Source organism: Dermacentor andersoni, chromosome 1 (genome assembly GCF_023375885.2).
Source record: "Dermacentor andersoni chromosome 1, qqDerAnde1_hic_scaffold, whole genome shotgun sequence".
Classification (NCBI taxonomy): Eukaryota; Metazoa; Arthropoda; class Arachnida; order Ixodida; family Ixodidae; genus Dermacentor; species Dermacentor andersoni.
Window position 1 is genome coordinate 153696840 of NC_092814.1, and position 17647 is coordinate 153714486.

Sequence of the window (17647 nt, forward strand, 5' to 3'; positions counted from 1 at the left end):
GTTCTCGTTGCATGAGCTACATGTCAGAGCAGGCTACATCTTTTGGGGAGCACACCAGAGGAAACAAAAAAAGCCCGATTAAATCCAACTTATCTCCATAGATCCCAGGGCCAGTGAAACCCGTGGTCACACCATCCTCCAATCGGGAGCGTTCGTAGTCGCCGAAGGCTCCGCCTTGAGGGCGAGGGTGCGCCCACTCACTGCGACGTCTTTGCTCACTGAACGCGATCTGAGAAGCGCCCTCAGGTGCACACGGGTCACTGCTCCAGAGAAAGGAGAAGATGCTCGTTGACAGAGGCTTCCTGGAATGGCCCAGCAATTAGTTCGTCTGATGGTCGGCAGTGGCGGCCAGCAGCGGCCGTAACGAAGCGGCGTATATCGCCATTTTCCTGAAGTTTCTTGGCCCCAGCATCGTAGTGGGCGGCCAAGTGGCATCCATCAACCACGTAGTCGTCAAATGTGTCTCGCCTTGGGGTCGCCGCTGGTCTGTCCGATGTGACGTATTGTCAGATTCACAAAGCTGATTCGTCTCAGGGAAGCAGGGGAGGTTCAAAAGTCGCTGCCCCCGCTGACCGGTCTCAACACACTAGAGTATCGTACCTTCACAAAAACAGAGTTCTTAGACCCTGCTCCCAACCGACGTCGGCCGCAGTTGCTTTCAGAGCATGCACTTATGCGCTCGTTGTGAGCATCGGTACTACGTGAAGGACTGTAAACATTGTCAGGCGCCTGGTCGCGTGCTACTGTTAAACCTCAAATATCGCTCGTTGTTGCTACGGTGGATTGGAGAAGAGTTGGGTGGTAGAAAAACGAGGAATAAAATAATAAAATACAAGAAATTAAAAGATAGAATAGGCAAACTGAACAACAACTATTGCGCAATTGTGCGCGGACAGTTACTTTTCCCTACCTACGTTTCTAATATTTTAATATTTTCTAGCCTTTCCTGTCCCTCACTATCACGTGGTCAACCGGGCATTTATTCAAGTTAAGCTTCCTGTCTTTCCTTTCATGTTTGTTTCAGTCTACCTAGAAAATGGGGTTATACGTGAAGGAATCTGGTACTGATACTCCTAAAAAGAGTGTTGCTACCACTGCTTTTGGTCTGAAGGAATAAGACGTTTAAAGAAGAATCGGGTGTTTGAAAAGTCGGTGTTATATGCGCTCACCGGCATTTGGCCTGAGGGTGACCGGGAAGTTCTGGTGCTTGAGCGCCCTCTTGGTCATTCCAGTGTAGTTAACCGTCTCTATGCGGACAGCGATCTTGCATTGGTAAGCCCTAGTTGCGCTTTTGTTGATAGCTTTAGCCCGCACCTGGAACCAGAACACGTAATCAGTCACTCCAGCCATTTTTCCACGTCTGTGTCTAGTGTGCACTAATTGACAATAAGTTTCACTTTCGTGTGATGTTAATTTCACTTCTTTCGATTAGTCTTTTACACTGCTTAAGCCGCTAAACCGCATGAGTAGAGTACTACGATTGTGCGCCGTTGTTTAGAGCAGATAAGTCACCATACCGCTTTTGCTTGCTTATTGATTGATTCTGTTTTACATAAAATGATGGAAATACTTCATTTTTTTTAATAGTGCTGTCTTTACAGCTATGTAAATGTGCTTTTATACAAATGTGCACGAGGCCCACAAGGGAGGTCTCAAATGAAGCCACCTTGTGTTCAAAAATGTTGCAGCAGTGTTGTCTACAATTTTACGGTAAACAATAATTATTTCTATCGAATTAAAAGAAAGACCTCACTGAGTGACCCCTTACCCACTTCTAAAAGCAAGGACACTGCGTTTACTTAGATGAAGCTAAGTTTGCCATATGTGTTGCTAAGGCGTATTACCGGTCTGTGCGGTTACTATTCGCGTGTCCTGCTTAAGCGCGTACGCGCCTAGCCAAAGTTTTCAAATATACTTGCCTATTCTTATGCCCCGGAAAGCAATACACTCTTCTTAATTCACCCTAGTGCAGGCACCATTTTAGTGATAACCAACATTTAGTGATAATGCGCTTTTTTGTCTCGGTGCAAAGGTGACATCACACTTGCACCTATCAAAGAATTATGTTAACACGGCCCGCAAGCGCACGATACATGGACCTCTAATGAACGCTAAAGGTGTCCCGAGGGTTAGTTCGTGATCTTAGGACACAAATTTGTGCCCGTAAAGGTATTTCAGAGGTTTTCGGCTTGCTCCTGCGCTCATAAGGGTATCATTTTTCACGCTATACGTGTACCCAAACACACTTTATTATGAGCTGTCAGCATTTACTGCAGCATGAAAAACTACGTGGCATTGTGTTCCATTGCTTTGCCATCTACAACGAAAGTGCCGGAACGGAAGTGTCCTTGTAAGTATGGTGCCCTTCCTAGTACTGTAGTCAGATCACGAGGACGTGCCACTTGCTTTGTGCCATCTACGTACTGCTCTTTGCGCAACATCGCCTCACCAAAGCTCATTTCGGACTGTTCACGTGGCGTTGCAGCTTGACGTACCACTATCGAGGATCCTACAAGCACTTCCTTGATAGGGTCGATAACGAATTGCACGTCGTCCATAGAGTCGTTGAGGTAGAACCGAGAGTATGCGTGGTTGTTCTCCCTCAGAGCCTTTAGAACCACGTCCCTTTCTTCTTGGGTACCTGGAAAATGGCAGTATAATGAGTTGCGAGTAAAACGTACTCTCATAAACGTTAATTGTTTCTGCTATGAATGCAAGCGATTGGTCGAAGTGCTTGTTGTAGTTGTTGGATCCTCGCAACGACTCATGCCCAAAGACAGAAAGCTGGAGGAAGGTGTGATCTTGTGTAAGCACTGTTCTTGATCCTAGAATATGGCGCGTACCCACTCTGAGGTGTGGATGATGGGCGGAGGAAGAATTGCGTGATGAGAGGGAACCGAAATCGAGAGAGCGAATAATGAAAGGGGATGTGGATTTTATTTAACAATGTGTAATTGAGTGGTCAGACATGCCAAACTAAACATAGCCAGTAGTTTAAAATGAAATGTCAGCTGTATTACCAATGCGAAATGAAGAGCACATTGACGAAAAAATAAGGACAACAGTTAGCTTAATAGCCGTTCTTTATTGCCGCGAAATTGTACATGTCAAAACAAAAGTCTCTAGCTGAAGCCCAATTCTGAGTTCTTAAGGGACAGCATATCAGGAAGAGTTAAACTTAGTTCAAGAATTGTGGCGCTTGAATCAGACATAAAGCGCCGCTCCCTTGATCGGGAATGTTCACTTTAACTATTTGGTTTGAGCCCGACCAGGCGCAGAATTCACTAAGCTTTTCGTTCGTAAGTGCTTCTTGCTATTGGCTGACCGCTTTCGCTAATGATATGTCCAGCATCAGATCTGCCTGGAAAAGGTTCTTAGAAAGAATTTTATCATAAGAACGTTTTTTTTTTTTCACAAAAGCGATTTTACGTTCGACCTATTTTTAAGAGCAGATGCAAGCCAATCTTGATGTTGGACATATTATTAGCGATAGTGGTCGGCCAATGGCAAAGAGCACTTACGAACGAAAAGCTTACTGGATTCAGCCCCGGAAGTCCCGGGTGGGGCGGGGGGGGGGATCTCTCGTGTTTTTTTAGCGGTATTTCGTTTGCTTGAAAACATGCGAGTGCTTTACGGCAGTTGTTTTGGCTTTATGAAAGCTTGCCGTTGTTTTACATCGGCCGTATATTAACACTTCTACCTACTTTTCTATTTCATAATACCTGCAATATTTTCAGTATGCACATTTTGTGGTGACCCGGTGGGAAACCGCTATTTCTTGAGGCGACAATCGTCTTTTGACATGCACAACCATCCTATGCATGTCCGTGTTACTCATTGAATGTACCAAAGTAGAGGGCGAAAAACATTATTAAGCAGAAACGAATTCGGTGTAATAAAGATTAAAGTTGCATTAATGCAGCTCACATATTAATTGATCTATTTGCAAAACATTCGTGGCGATTACGCACTGCTTTGAGACGTCCTAATTTCAAACTTGCATAACGCGCGAGCAATATAGCGCATTTTGCCCCCATCTTTTACCGGAATGGACTCGAATACCGATCTTTTTCACTCAGAACAAAATTAAATGAAATAAATTCTGCTCACTCTTTCTAGTGAATTTGTTTTGGCCGAGTACGCCAGGCTTAATAATGCTTTCCCGTTCTTGCATTTTAAGACGCTGGGAAATTGCGTACATTTGTCATATTTTGTAATATATTTAATTGCAAAACAGGCGTTCATAAAAAAAAAAAGCATCCTTAAGGAAGCCTTCATGTGCATCTCCTCGTACGTATCTTTCTTAAAGTTAGGCGAATGCTATTCCTGTATGCCCGCCGTGGTGGCGTAGTGGCTTTGGCGTTGCGCTGCTAAGCCCGATGGCGCGGGATCGAATTCTGGCCACGGAGGTCGCATTGCGATGTGGATGCGAAAATGCCCGTGTAACGTGCATTTGGTGCACGTTAAAGAGCACCAGGTGGTCAAAATTAATACGGAGTCCCCCGCTACGGCGTGCCTCGCAATCAAATCTTGGTTTCGGCACGTCAAACCTCAGAAGTTAATTAATAATTCCTGTATGAACACATTCGAGTACACATTTGTTTTCCTCGAACCGTGCGTGACAGGACCGGCTTGCGAGCTCATAACGTTACCACACTTCCTTCCCTTTTACAATTTATCTGTTAGAATAATCAAGGTTTTTCTGTCTGTCCCAGTTGCGTCCTCATTATTTGATGAAGTGCTGAAACCCTTCATTAGTATGCCGCGTTTATGCTCCTTGTATACATGTAATTAATGTATCTATACTTTTTTTCATATTGCCCTCCTTCTCAATTGATTCCCGTCAGCGCTGTCAAGATAACCTAACAATCGAATTATTAATGTCGATATGCACGTACCCTCCGAGAACTTGTATTCCATGGTAATGTCTTCCCTCTCCCAGCGGCCCACGGCCTTGGTGCTTATTAGCATCCCGACTCTGAAAACAAGGGCAAGCAGACATATGATGTACTGCACCGACAGTTGAGGCACAGATCATTCAGGAGGAATGGATTTTAATGAAGAGAAACGAGGGGAAGTCGGCCTGGATCGAGAGCGTGTCTCATCCTGTTACTCCTGATTGGGGAAAGGGGAAGTGGAAGATACAGCGGAAGGTAGGTGGCAGGTGGTTATGATATACTATAATGAGCTACTATATATACATGTTGTCGAACGCGCGTATGCGCGCTTTAGACAAACTACACGCAGGGTTAACCTTGTCCACATAAAACGTTATCGCGCAAACACGTTTCGCACTGCATTCACGCCTCACACGTCCTAGAGACGAGACGACGGTCTAAGCCAGTAGCGCATAGAAAGTTCAAGAATGATTTTATGGTGCGCTGGGCATGTTCAACTCTTCTCCACGCGCCTAAAATCTTTTCTTCCGAAAGGGCGCCGAAGTCCAAACAGTCGACACCAGATTTGAAGTATCCTTCACTCGGCCGCATATTGAGGGCACACGCAAAATTTGGGAGCCATTGTCTCGCGCATGTGACAGACGCTGCAGTCAGGTTCCCGTTCTCGTCCAATGTTGCGAAGGTATCGGCGAGTGTACGCCACACCGAGCCGTAATCGATGGATGAGTGTTTCCTGGCCTCTTCGCAGCCGAAGTGGAAGCCGGAATCGCAAACCAGCGACAAGTCTATGGAGGCGCCCTCGCCGATGTTCGGGGCTGTCCAATTGTCGCGCAATAGAGGCTTTGACGGAGTTATGGAGAAAGGCGCTGATGTCATGCCAGGAAAAAAGTTTTATAATCTTCCTATCGGTGTGTGCCTTTTTTGCCTCCGCGTCAGCCTTCTCATTTCCAGCTATTCCACAATGGCTAGAAATCCACTGCAGCACGATGGTATGCCCGGATTGAGGCGCCTGAGCAAACATAGCCACGATGTCATAAACCAGAGGACTATATGCGTTTCTGTGATTCATATAATTGCTTATGACTTGCAGCGCCGGTTTGGCACGAGAGAGATCTGTGTTACAAAACCATCCGCAAAAACATGTTCGGTATATCCGCACATGTAAGCAATGTAGGATAACGCGAAATGCCTGAGCCCAACAAGCAGAATTTCGGCTTCTTCGTTATTCTGGGGATCGAGAGCCTCTCCGTTGGCTTTGTCACCGTCCAGAGTGGAACTTCCGGTATGTCATGCGGTGCGAAGTCCGACGACATGACGGTAGTTCTTGTTGCGACAATACGGCTTCTGAGTAGGTGGCGTTAGACCGTATGCTTGTGACGTTTGTCACTGGATGATTCCTGTGTCTAGTCAGTAGCCTTAGATGCACTCGCAATGGCTCGTGTTGCAGGTAAACTCGAGCTGGGCACGCGCGTGCCTCTGCAATAGTGTCCCATGTAGAAGCCCATCGTGGTAGATCATTGGTAAGCACAGTTCACTGAGTGCCTTAGATTTCAATGAAAAGCGCTTTTTTCGCCAAATCTGAACGACTCACCTCTCTGTGATCTTCTTAAGCATCTTAAGAGGTTTCCTCGGGCTGTCGTAGCGCCAGTAAACCTGATCGGCATTCACTTCTGAAAACACGAAAGTGCAGTCGTATGGCTTAGCAAGCTCTCCACCCTTGATGGCCTTCACACTTGACGGTCCGCAGGCGAAGATACCTGAAAGAAAGAAAAAGTGGGGGGTGGGGCAAGGAGAGGGGGAATCTTGACAACGCTCTGAGCGCCTTGAAATTCACTAGCCTCGACCACTCCTGATTTCCATTTTATTGTCATTCTGTAATTCTCTTATAGGAGCAAGATATGACGTACTAAAATTTTAAACTTTTTTTGCTTTGTTCTTTTTTTAATGCTTGTATAAATATCCCGTGCTTAATATGGAGCTCTTGCACGTTATTGGAAACTTTGGCAACAAGGCCGAAAAAAACTCTAATCTCTGGCCTCCACTTGATCTTATATCAACTTGAATAGCTTCACTCCGCCTCACCCAATATATCTAATGCTGCAATCCACCTATACTCCTTCTGAATAGTTGATTCCATCGCTGTGTAAGCTAGCCTCAGCCAGTCGTGTGTACACTGAAGTGTATTCATGCAATGTCTTTTAGAGCGCAGCTCTTTGGCGCCCGTTCCGGCGTTTCGCGTCGCCGTCGGCCTCGCCGTTGTGTCTCGCCGTAACCACCTCCGTAGCCGGGGCCAGCGCGCTGCTCTAGCTGCGCGCGCTCCTGGCGCCATTTCTCGTGCACGGCGCGAGCCTTCCTCTCCCCTTGTCCTCCAAAGCCGGATCACGTGTTCTCGCCTATCCTCTCGCCCCCTTCCTCCGCGCAGCGCCGTTGCGGTGACTCTCGCCGTTACCGTCCACTCCGCCCTCACCGTCCCCTCCGCTGTCGCAGCACTGCCGCGGTGCCGGTGGCGGGCGCTCCTTGCTGCCTCGCGCGTGATCCACGGCTCTCCGCTCCTACTTTCCGCGTCGCGTGGCCGTACGGCTCTCAGCCGTGTCTCTCGCTTCCCCTTTTGCGGGGCGCGTACCTCAGTCGCATTTGTCGGCTCTGGCAGTACTTGCGCCTGGTTGTCCTTCTCCCGCCTCCACTCTTGCCCTACACCTACCCTTGCCTGGCGCAGTGTCGTTGCGGTGACTCGAAACACGGTTATAGCGTTTCGTCCCCTTGTACTTCCCACCCCAACCTCGTGCAGCCACATTGAGGCCTGTCTGTGAGTAAATGAGTCTGTGGCCTCTACTCAATACCCCTGTTCTCCACCTGTTTCCTCATCCCACCTCAGAAGGAACATTAAGTAATAATTGCTAATCTCCACCCCCTTCTCCGCGGCGGTGACCCACTATAAGTTGGCGCGATGGCGCGTCGCCGTAGCGCCAGCTCGATACCGGCGGATCGAGGTGTGTGCTGCCCAATCCGAAACGCAGAACCGCCTCCGTTCGGCACTGCGTGTTCCGTATGCGGTTGCCTGTTGTTGAATTAAGGCAGCAGGTGCCCTCAAAGATCGCCTTACCAAGAAGCGTAATCGTCGGCCATTGTTTCGTCTGGTCGCTGCTTGCAAGACATTTAACGTGATACCCGCATCCTCACTGGTATGAAGATGATAACTAAATTTTTAAGGACATTTCATCCCTTCTTGCCGCGGTCATGGGCCAAGTAAATATGAGGCCGAAATGACGAAGCTTTCTGTGCCCTGGAGTGGTTCGTAAGAACAAGCGCCGGCCGATCTCGTCGAGCGCGCCATTTCCTCCGAACTGCTTTTTCCTAATCTGTTAAAATGCCTTTTGCACCCATCCCCGAGAGTACATATTTTACCGCGCTCAGTTTTATGTGCACAGAAACACGGTGCACCCCACACTCGTGAAGTATAAACCGACGCACCGATACGCAAGTGGTATGCGCCTCACTCACCTGCTACATGGTCTATCGTGATCCTCCTTCGCATGTCTTTACTTCCTCATGAAAGTCCTCACGCGCCGCCACCCCTCTTTCTCCCGTAAGCACACCTCCCGCTCATATGCAAGTGTTTCCCCATTCTCAAACGTCGTAACGGCGCTGTTGTACGTTCCTGCATGTGACCCCCTGCTCCGACTGCTCGGCAAGGTACTCTATTCCGAGGGACGCATAAGGCTGGTTGGCAAAGAAAGTTTCGTTTTAAAGGGCCCCTCAACAGGTCTGGCCATTTTGAGCTAACAAATGCCGTGCATACAATGCGCACTAACGATCCTGTCTGCTAAGTATTACATCGCTACGCGCTGCGGAAAGAGCTGAAATTTGAAACTGAACGCCGCTTGCACTTCTCGCGGGCGCCGCGCTCCCTACCGAGGAGTCGACGTATATCGCACAAGTGCGCCTACGTACATGGCACTGCTGTGACGTCGCTCGTAGAGACACGTGATTTCGAGAATTATTCAAAGCAACGTCTTTTATGTGTGTAATCTGTGGCTTAAATAGACGAATTAATGTTTAGATAATTAATAAAACGCACAAACAGAATGTCTGCGTGTTCTTGTTTTACTTCGCACCGCAGCAAGAGAGACGTACTTCCGTTTTGTCTGCTTGTTCCCACGTCGTGCAGTCGCGCGAGCAGACAACGAAAGTATGTCATTTTCGACCGTGTTCCAGCGCGCGATCATACGCTATGAACTGCTTGTGTCTGCCTCAGTATTAGCATAGCACTGACTCATACCGCTAGTCAGGTGCTATCGTGCACAACGCGCAAAATCGTGTGCTGTGCGAAACGAGACAAACGCAACAGCTCGTGCGCGACACCGTCAGCCTAAGTGCGCCGCGCAAAAGAAAAAAAAAAGCAAGGGCAAAAAGAAAGTGAAGGCGGGGCCCGTTACGTTTGCGTCACACTATCCTCGAGCTCTGATATGAGAGACCGCAGGGAAGGAATTTCGCTTGCGGAGGCTAGACGGGGCAAGTGGAGAGAGTTTCTCTCTTGGCAGGGGCCCTCTCCTCCTGAAATCATGGTTTCGTGGCACTGAAATACTTCAACCTTAGCTAGTAATGAACCAATTTGAAAAATTTTTGCGACAGAACACTCCCTAGAGGGCACGTAACAACTTTCAGCGCATAGCCGAAATTTGCTATGTGGCCTGGCGACTAGTGAGGGGCCCTTTAAAACAAGCGTCCTTACGTAAAAATCCTAGAATTGACGGTTCCCCGATAATACGATGAAAAAAAAACCGATGATTACGATACTCCCTAATGCGAAATTTGAGCGCATCTCTGTACGTGTTTTCATTTCGCGGTATATTTGCTGGCGCGGACAATGTATCTCGCGCGGCGCGTTGCAAACGGAGCGAATTGTAGCGCGACTGCTTCGCTAATCAGGAGATCGCGAAAAGCAGCGCGTGGGTGATGCGTGGGCGCGATTCACAGCAGCCGCCGCAGACAGACTTTCGCTCATGCAGCGCTTTGTTTCCATATATGGTATCGGTGGCGTAATCGGTGAACAGACGACGCGCGCTTATCTGGCGCCATCTCGTAGCCATCGTCTCCGCAGAGCCCGTTTTGCACGGCACTACGCTTTTATTCTCACGCTTTCGCCGCACTCTTTTCATCCGCTTTCCTCCTCGCGCTCTCTTCGCTATCGCCTTCTTTCATTACCCGCTGCGCTCCGCGTTCGCTCTTTCATCCTTCGCTGTGCTCGTTAGCTCAGTTACGAGGGACGCCGACGCTCGCCGCAGGAACGGCCGCCTAATAGCTGCGCTCTAGAAGCCGGACGTTCGCTCGAAAGGCGAAGCTTCGATTGAGATAGCAAATTAGTAGACAGCAATACGAAGTAAGAATAGTAGTTTCATTGGCCGCATAAACTCATAAACAGTCGCTTACTCACTAAATTAACAAACATGGTGCCACGCGCGCACAAGCAAACATGAACACACGTCACTCGATGACCGCGCACACTCACTGTCGAAACGCTGGAGTGAGAAAGCGCGGCAGCAGCAGCGAGCGAATTGACCTTCGTGCTGCCACTCGCTTCAACGCGAACTAAGCCCCTAGTACCTTGCACGCATTGAAATACGGTGCGCTTCCTCCCCACTTTCCTCCCTTGCATGCGCGAGATCAAGCCGCCATCGTCAGCTCACCCTCGCACGCTTTCACTCGCACATACAGCATACGACGCTTGCCGACGATGTTATTGCACTTAGAATTTATACGGAACGTCACAGCGACGCTGACGCCGACAGCAGAAATGCACCTGGAGTGTCCATGTAATTTCTATCGCAGTAAAACAAAGCACGCGACGGTGCTGAAGCAGGCGCTCCGGCACGTGATCCAACTTTACCCGTCATACAGGCGCTGGTGGCAGGCTGCGCCACGGTATATCCTTGCGCCCAGTAGCCATTCTATACTGAATCTTTTTCTTTCTGTCCTTTTAATTCAAGGGGGGTCGTTCCCTTAGTTAAATTATAGTGTTCTACAATATAGTTAACTTTCCGTTAGGACACGTTTATGAATATAGCGGAGAGTGAAAGTGCTCCTTTTCTGAACTGTCTGAACTGCGGAGATTTTTCGGAGCTCTTGTTCAAAGAATATATGAGCATACATAGGAGCTAAGTGATGAGAAACAAGTATCCTTGTATGATTACGATGATAACTCCGCTTCTTACCTGAAGGAGGGCACTGCTAAACCGCGTCCGTGTCTCCGACATCAGGGGGTGAATTCACAAAAGCTTTTCTATCGTAACCACTGGCCTCTTGCTTTCGCTAATAATATGTCCAACGTCAGGATTGGCTGGAATTTTCTCCTACGAACAAGTTTAGCATAAGTATTTTTTCTTTTATATATAGGGGGGCCAGGAGCATCAGTAAGTATAAAAGAATTACAAACCTCTTTATCTGTTTTATCACCATAATGTAATATGTACATGAAACCACTTGAAAACCGCAAAAAATAACATTGCTTCCCACTAAACGCTTCATAAAACCACTAAATTTAGCGGGAAAAACACTTGAATCATGGCTGAATATGCTCTGAGGGAGGCGTTAAAGGATGCTGGATCGCGAACGTAGTTTACCTCCGGACATTTCCTGTGGTGTAGCATCGATGACCTGCCAACCGTCGTATTCATCCGCTTTTCCAAGATCTGGTCGCCTCATCCAAACTTCGTTCCATACGTGGAAGTTCCTATGCGGCATTGAAAACACCATAAATGAAGCTAAACGAGAAAGTGAGTACAGAAAGTGAGAAAGTCCGTGTATAGAGGAACAAAAGTTCTCAGTTCGAGCGTACATGCCATTCGGTGTCTGAGCTCTGGGCAGTGGCCAGCTTCTGCTTATGCATGTGAAACAAGTGTAGTCTCTAGATATTTACTTCCATCGAGACAATAACCACGAAGTCAGATAGACACCGATTCGCTGACGTTCTGACGCATGGTCGTTGGCTTGAAACCACGAATATCTTTTGCGCGAAAACAGCATCCGAATGCGTCTCTTCACGCACCTTAAAAATAAATTATGCTTTCTGCTGCTTACATGATAAACTACATGCACTGATCTAGAAGAAAGAGGTTTAACCGAGGGGCCGCGTAATGTGAAGACGTGGGATCGTTCCCCACACATACGGCAAGTTGTTTTTTCATCCAGTTTTATTGCCATTAATTTATAATTTCTTTAATTGAATTAGTAAGCACAAGTAATTTCCCCTATGTTGTCCTTGGTGTGTTTGCTGCCTTCTTTTAATATGCACTGATCTCAAGGCACATAGTGACAAAAACAGCTTTTTCGTTGCCTTTTTTTATGTAAAGTTTAACAGAGATATTTCTTTACCTAATTGATATAGCTTTCCGTGGGCTCGTAGTGTGTAAAGATTCTTTTGCTTAGATTCTGACTCGCCGCGGTTGTTTAGCGGCTGTGGTGTTGCGCTGCTAAGCGCGAGGTCGCGGGATCAGATGCGGGCCTCGCTGACCCTATTTCGTGGGGGGTGAAATGCAAGAACGCCCGTGTCCCGTCCATTGGGGGCACGTTAAAGCTCCCTTGGTGGTCAAAATTAATCCGAAATCCCTACTATGGTGTGCCTCATAATCAAATCGTAGTTTTGGCACGTAAAACCCCAAAATTCAATTCCTCAGATTTTTTTCCACCAGTACTAGCAAGTGGTAATGAACGCGTGGCACCATGCCAGCCAGTGAAGAACAAAAAAGAATGGAACATAAAATAATCGATACAGAATACGGCCCCTACTTCTGGGCATAGTTTCTGGCTCTTTTAAATGGGCAGAAATACAATCCAGCATTTTACACAAAAACAATACACCGTTGCCACTATAACAATATTCTTTGCTCGTTTTGAATCGTCAGACAGATCGGTAGATCGGAGTGAGAAGGCGGAAGCAACCTGGTTGCGGCTAGTCGATCTTTAGGTAGGAACACAAGAATGCCGGCACTTTTGTAAACTGCTGAAGGCGAATAAATTTTGAGAGCTTACGATGTCAGTGTACAGTTTTGTGCTCCCTATCTGTGAACAGGATGCGGTTTATAAAACTTTAAGCATGGTATTTTTGGATGCGGTAGAAAGGATGCCCTATCTGACACAACGTATTCGTTAGTTCTGCTTCGTCCTGTCTTTTACAGGCCCCGCTGCAGGTCGCAGTTTCCCTCACACCATGCTAAAATAATAACTGGCTTTCAATCTCGAGTCTGCGGAGATCTCTGCATTGGATCTCGTTAACAGTGAAAGGGAGGGGGGCATATGACACAAGAGCGGGAACTATCTAACTTCAGTCGCGACCGCAAATACAAAGCTTTTGCTTCCGGAAACAAGCACACGTTACCGGGAGATAGTTTTCGGTAATTTTGTTATTTAGGGCTACTGGCGGTTCCGAGCTTGCTTACGTATAGTTATAATTTTTTTTTTTTGCTTTTATTACTCTGCCGCTTACGTGTCTGTCGTCATCCTGGCAACAAAGACTCGAACTGTGACTTGCTCCTTGCGCAAGTGACGTTCGCGTCTTGAGACAGGGTAAAGTTATGCAAGCCGTTGAAGATAATGGAGTGCATTCTCACCAGATTGAGTCGGTGTTGAGTTTCTCCACGGGTTTGGCATTCTCGTCGTAGAACTGATCCACTGTCGCGCTACCCTGGGTGTCGTGCGCTGAGTAGTAGTTGGTCACCGTCCTCGCTGGAATGCCGAGTGCCCGGCAAACTGCACGGGGGAACACGATACATATTATAAATTATTTGGTTTGCATTATTGTTTTTTTTTACTTTCTGACACGATGGCGTCTCTTACGACGGAAGAGCTGTTAAGAATCCACAACTATATAGTTCTTAATTAATCAGTGGGCGGCTCCTTTTATCGTGTCTCCTCATGACAACAGCACACTGCAAAGTATCATTCTCATACAGAACTTAAGACTTGATACGCAAGCTGCAGTATAAGGAATAGGCTTATGTGTAGCTGTCAATAACATGACACGCGGGCAACTAAAACACGAATAGGTTCCTATTTCGAGGCAGCTGGGAAGTCTTTCTTTAAAGAAATTATCACTTAGTTGCTCTATATACTCTGTGTTTATTTGCTGTTTCGCTATTAGGCAGAAATTGCGAAAAATAAACAAGTGAATAAACCGCTGCGCCAAATTACCGCTGGCGAGGACACGAACACCTCAGCATGATCCACTGCTTGTACGGACTCGACGGATTTCCATTGATGACTCCCACGCTCAGGCCTCTAGTTTCTAGGAGGTGGCGAACAGTTCCATGTTCTAAGCAATCAGCGTCGACAACAATTTTGCCTGGCCTCAATAGCCAATCCGTAAATCTTGTAAATCAGTCTATCTAAAAGTGCTTCTACGTGTGGCAGCGCCGCACAATGCCCACATGAATGATGCGCGTGGTGGCTCATGCTGTTAGGTGTGCTATCTCTCGAACAGTGCGTACGCGCGTTGCAGTTTTTTCTTCACATGCAGGTTACGCTCTGGAACGCGGGCGATGCAGTCCAGAAACGCGCCCGATTTCACATAGTGAAGCATAGTGAAGGACGGTGGCATGGTCTCTTGGATAGCTCTAGATGGCACGGTGAACGTACATAAACGGAGGCCTGTCAATACCAGAAGCCATCTACACGATGGCCGACAACTGCGCTATTCGTTTGTGATGCGGATGAAATATTTATTTTTCCTAGTACAACTCATTCGTGCCTTCAAACAACTTGTGTCATCGCCTACGCGAGATCGAATGTGCGCCTCACCGGCGGTAGTGACACCGGCGAAGACCCAGCACTGTCCGAATTTGACAGGCTTTTTGGTCTTGAAGTACTGTTGGAGGATCGGATGGCTGCCAGTCCAGGAGACCGGAGGGACGCCGCCAGAGAAGTTTGTGGTCCAATTTCCCGCGAGTACACCCTGGTCGTCTGACGAGTTCACCTGCAACAGCGGGTGGTTTGAGTGTTTTCCATCACGCATGATGCCGTTGAATTGGTACCGACGATGAAACTTTGAGGGCTAACATTCTTACACCAGCTCAGGCCTCTCATATTCGCGCTTACAACTAAAGCAACTGTCACGCCAATATTTTCACCTCAAAACGTATTAATGGTTCATGAGGGACGCCACAATGGTACGTTGAACAATAGGATGAAAAGAGTAATTCCTGCTCACAGGCATGTTTTAGTTTCTTTCACATCAGTGAGCAGCAGGTTCCACTCGGAATCAAACGTACGACATCGTATTCATCAGCAAGACTCCATAGATAACAAGCCTTTGTGGTGTCTGAAGAAATGGCAATATACCGAAGTCTTACGTATCCTATTACTTGGCAGTTTCGCCGGTGTAGTTATGCATCGGTGCGTAAAAGCGGTTACAGTGCAGATGATCTGACAACCTCGCATTCTAATTAAGCCAAAAATATTGAAAACTTAAGTCAAAAGGTTAAAAAACGAGTCAAATAACAGCTCTTTTCATTCTACATGTTTTTGGGTCGGACAGTATTCAAAACTTAATGAATAGACAAAAATACTCACCACGGCGGAAACGTGGCGAGCAACAAGCACAGGATTTCCACACGCTTGCAAAGGAAGGCTGCCGACGCGTCTCAGTAAATAAAGGCAGCAGTCCAGGACATTCTCTTCGAACTGCAATAAGCAACGAGCGTTGTTAGAGCTGTGTCATTACGCCGGGGTTTTTAAAACCTCTCAAGTATTGTTTCAATAGTTGCTGACGCGGGAAAAGTAAGGACCGATCTCAATTTATTTTAGTACCCGTTTCTGTATTATTCCGAAGAGGGTTCAGTTTGCTGATCGATATAAACATTTTGGAGGAGCAGACACTTATCTCTTGCCGTAGCGCGCACTCACATGGCCGTATTTCCAAGGGCTTGGCTTCATGTTATTGTAGGTTCCACGCCAGATGATGCCGCTGTGAGCGAGCACGTACTCAAACCTTGCTTCGGCGTTGTCCATGTACACAGAGTCATCTGCATATAAAGTAAAAAATAAATAAAATAAACTACACGGACGCAAAGCTTGTTTTACGTCTTTTATCGTGTAACGTTTTGTACTGAATCCCTTGCAGCTTTTTCTGTGCCTGAAATTTCATTCACTTACTTTCTTTCAAGGGAATGTACTGCTGCTCATTAAAAGTTAAAGTGAAAACTTGCGATATGTGTTCGAAGGCACTGCTAATACTAAGTGCTTTATTTTTATAGCCTTCCTGTGGATGCATGGTGTTAAAGTAGCGCACTTCTCAGACACGCGCTATAACCAGTTCTTACGCAAAGTTGACAAGTCACGTTATGTATGAGGCTTAGATAAGACTTCCTAGCACGTACTAACAACTGCGTTAAGGCGGTGTTATTTTACTGCTGGTTGGGAGCATTGTTATGACTGGTGTTTCATAAAGCTCACTGACATACGTAGAATATTATATTTTTGACAAGATGGAGCTTTGTTAACAATTTGTTTGCAGGCTATGTGCTAAGGGGTCTAACTTGTCCAGCTGGAGATGTGTAACATCGTCCTTCAGAGGAACGTGTCACTCTAAGCCATGTAACACCTTTGTTCCACGGGTTGAAGAGTATGAAGATAGGGTCCGGATAAGTAAAACGGGCCCCCACGGATTCCACGACGTTACGCATCTTGGTGTCGACATCCATAATCCACGATCCAACGATGCACGTCGATGGCGTCATAACCTGGGGAAGAAAAAGCGGTGACAGGGCTGTTGCGTCTCAAGGTACTTCGGGCCATTCTCATCAAGTGCGCATCGAAAATGCAACACGATAGTCCATGAACATATTCAACAAGGGAGAATGAGAAGACTAGCAAAGAAGGGCAGGGACGTTAACCAATTGAACTGCAAGTGACTACCCTGTACATAGGGAAGGAGATGCAAGGATTGACAGATAAAGAACAGAGCATGCATGACGCACACTGAGCTCTCCTAGCGTATCAAATTTTAGGTCGGAATAAGAAAAAAAGCAGGCGAAAGATATTCTTACATTACACCGGCCTTCCTCAGCTTGCGTATACAAGACATTCACGCTCACGAGTTGAGCCGCTCACACGTACCTCATTTCTCAAGGCCGACCTTGTCACGGTGGGCCTGACTACAGCTAACTCCAATGGTTTTTAGTACGTAGAAAATAACAGAACCTTCGCTCACACTTTTTGTAGCCCCAGTAGCGCCGCCGCACGAACCAGCCCCGTCGGGTTTGGCCACACACGCACTAAAGTAGCAACGTTCGGTGACGGTGACGGTATATGGGAAGCATAGAGCTAGACCACAAGGCGCGCCAAGCGAAGCTGTGAACAGGGATCTGAGGACTTGGAAAAGAACAACAAATGTTGGGGAAAATTTGTTTTTCTCTTGCTCTTTCCTAGGGCATAAAAACCGTAAAAAAAGGTCCAATTTTACCCAATAAATAGAGTACATTGAAGCAAATTATGCGAAAGTTAAATCAGTGTCACTTTGTGGGTAGAAAACTTCCGGGGACATATTACTTCATCTAGTTTAAGATGGTGGTGATCCTGCTGCATATATATCGTTTGTTGCTCAGAGAGGCAACCTCTACATGCGTCACTTATCACTCGAAACCGGCTCGGATCTTCTAAATAAAACATACGATATGGAGGACAGTTTTAGTAACGAGCTCATTTACATTGATCCAGCAAAAAATAGCTTTGAATGCTTGTCAGACACCTTCCCTAGT

At 47.0% G+C, this 17647-nt stretch overlaps 1 protein-coding gene across 1 annotated transcript in view; it reads right to left on the bottom strand.

The window, feature by feature from the left end:
* Positions 1-17647, bottom strand: part of LOC126546226 (annulin-like) — a 60003-nt gene that overhangs the window by 21325 nt on the left and 21031 nt on the right. The window contains exons 4-13 of the mRNA XM_050194378.3: positions 16492-16630; positions 15795-15913; positions 15462-15572; positions 14691-14865; positions 13505-13643; positions 11519-11628; positions 6490-6655; positions 4899-4978; positions 2496-2641; positions 1170-1314 (exon numbers count right to left, since the gene is read on the bottom strand). Coding sequence (XP_050050335.1) covers positions 1170-1314; positions 2496-2641; positions 4899-4978; positions 6490-6655; positions 11519-11628; positions 13505-13643; positions 14691-14865; positions 15462-15572; positions 15795-15913; positions 16492-16630 — 1330 coding nt within the window. The remainder of the gene's footprint in view (positions 1-1169; positions 1315-2495; positions 2642-4898; positions 4979-6489; positions 6656-11518; positions 11629-13504; positions 13644-14690; positions 14866-15461; positions 15573-15794; positions 15914-16491; positions 16631-17647) is intronic.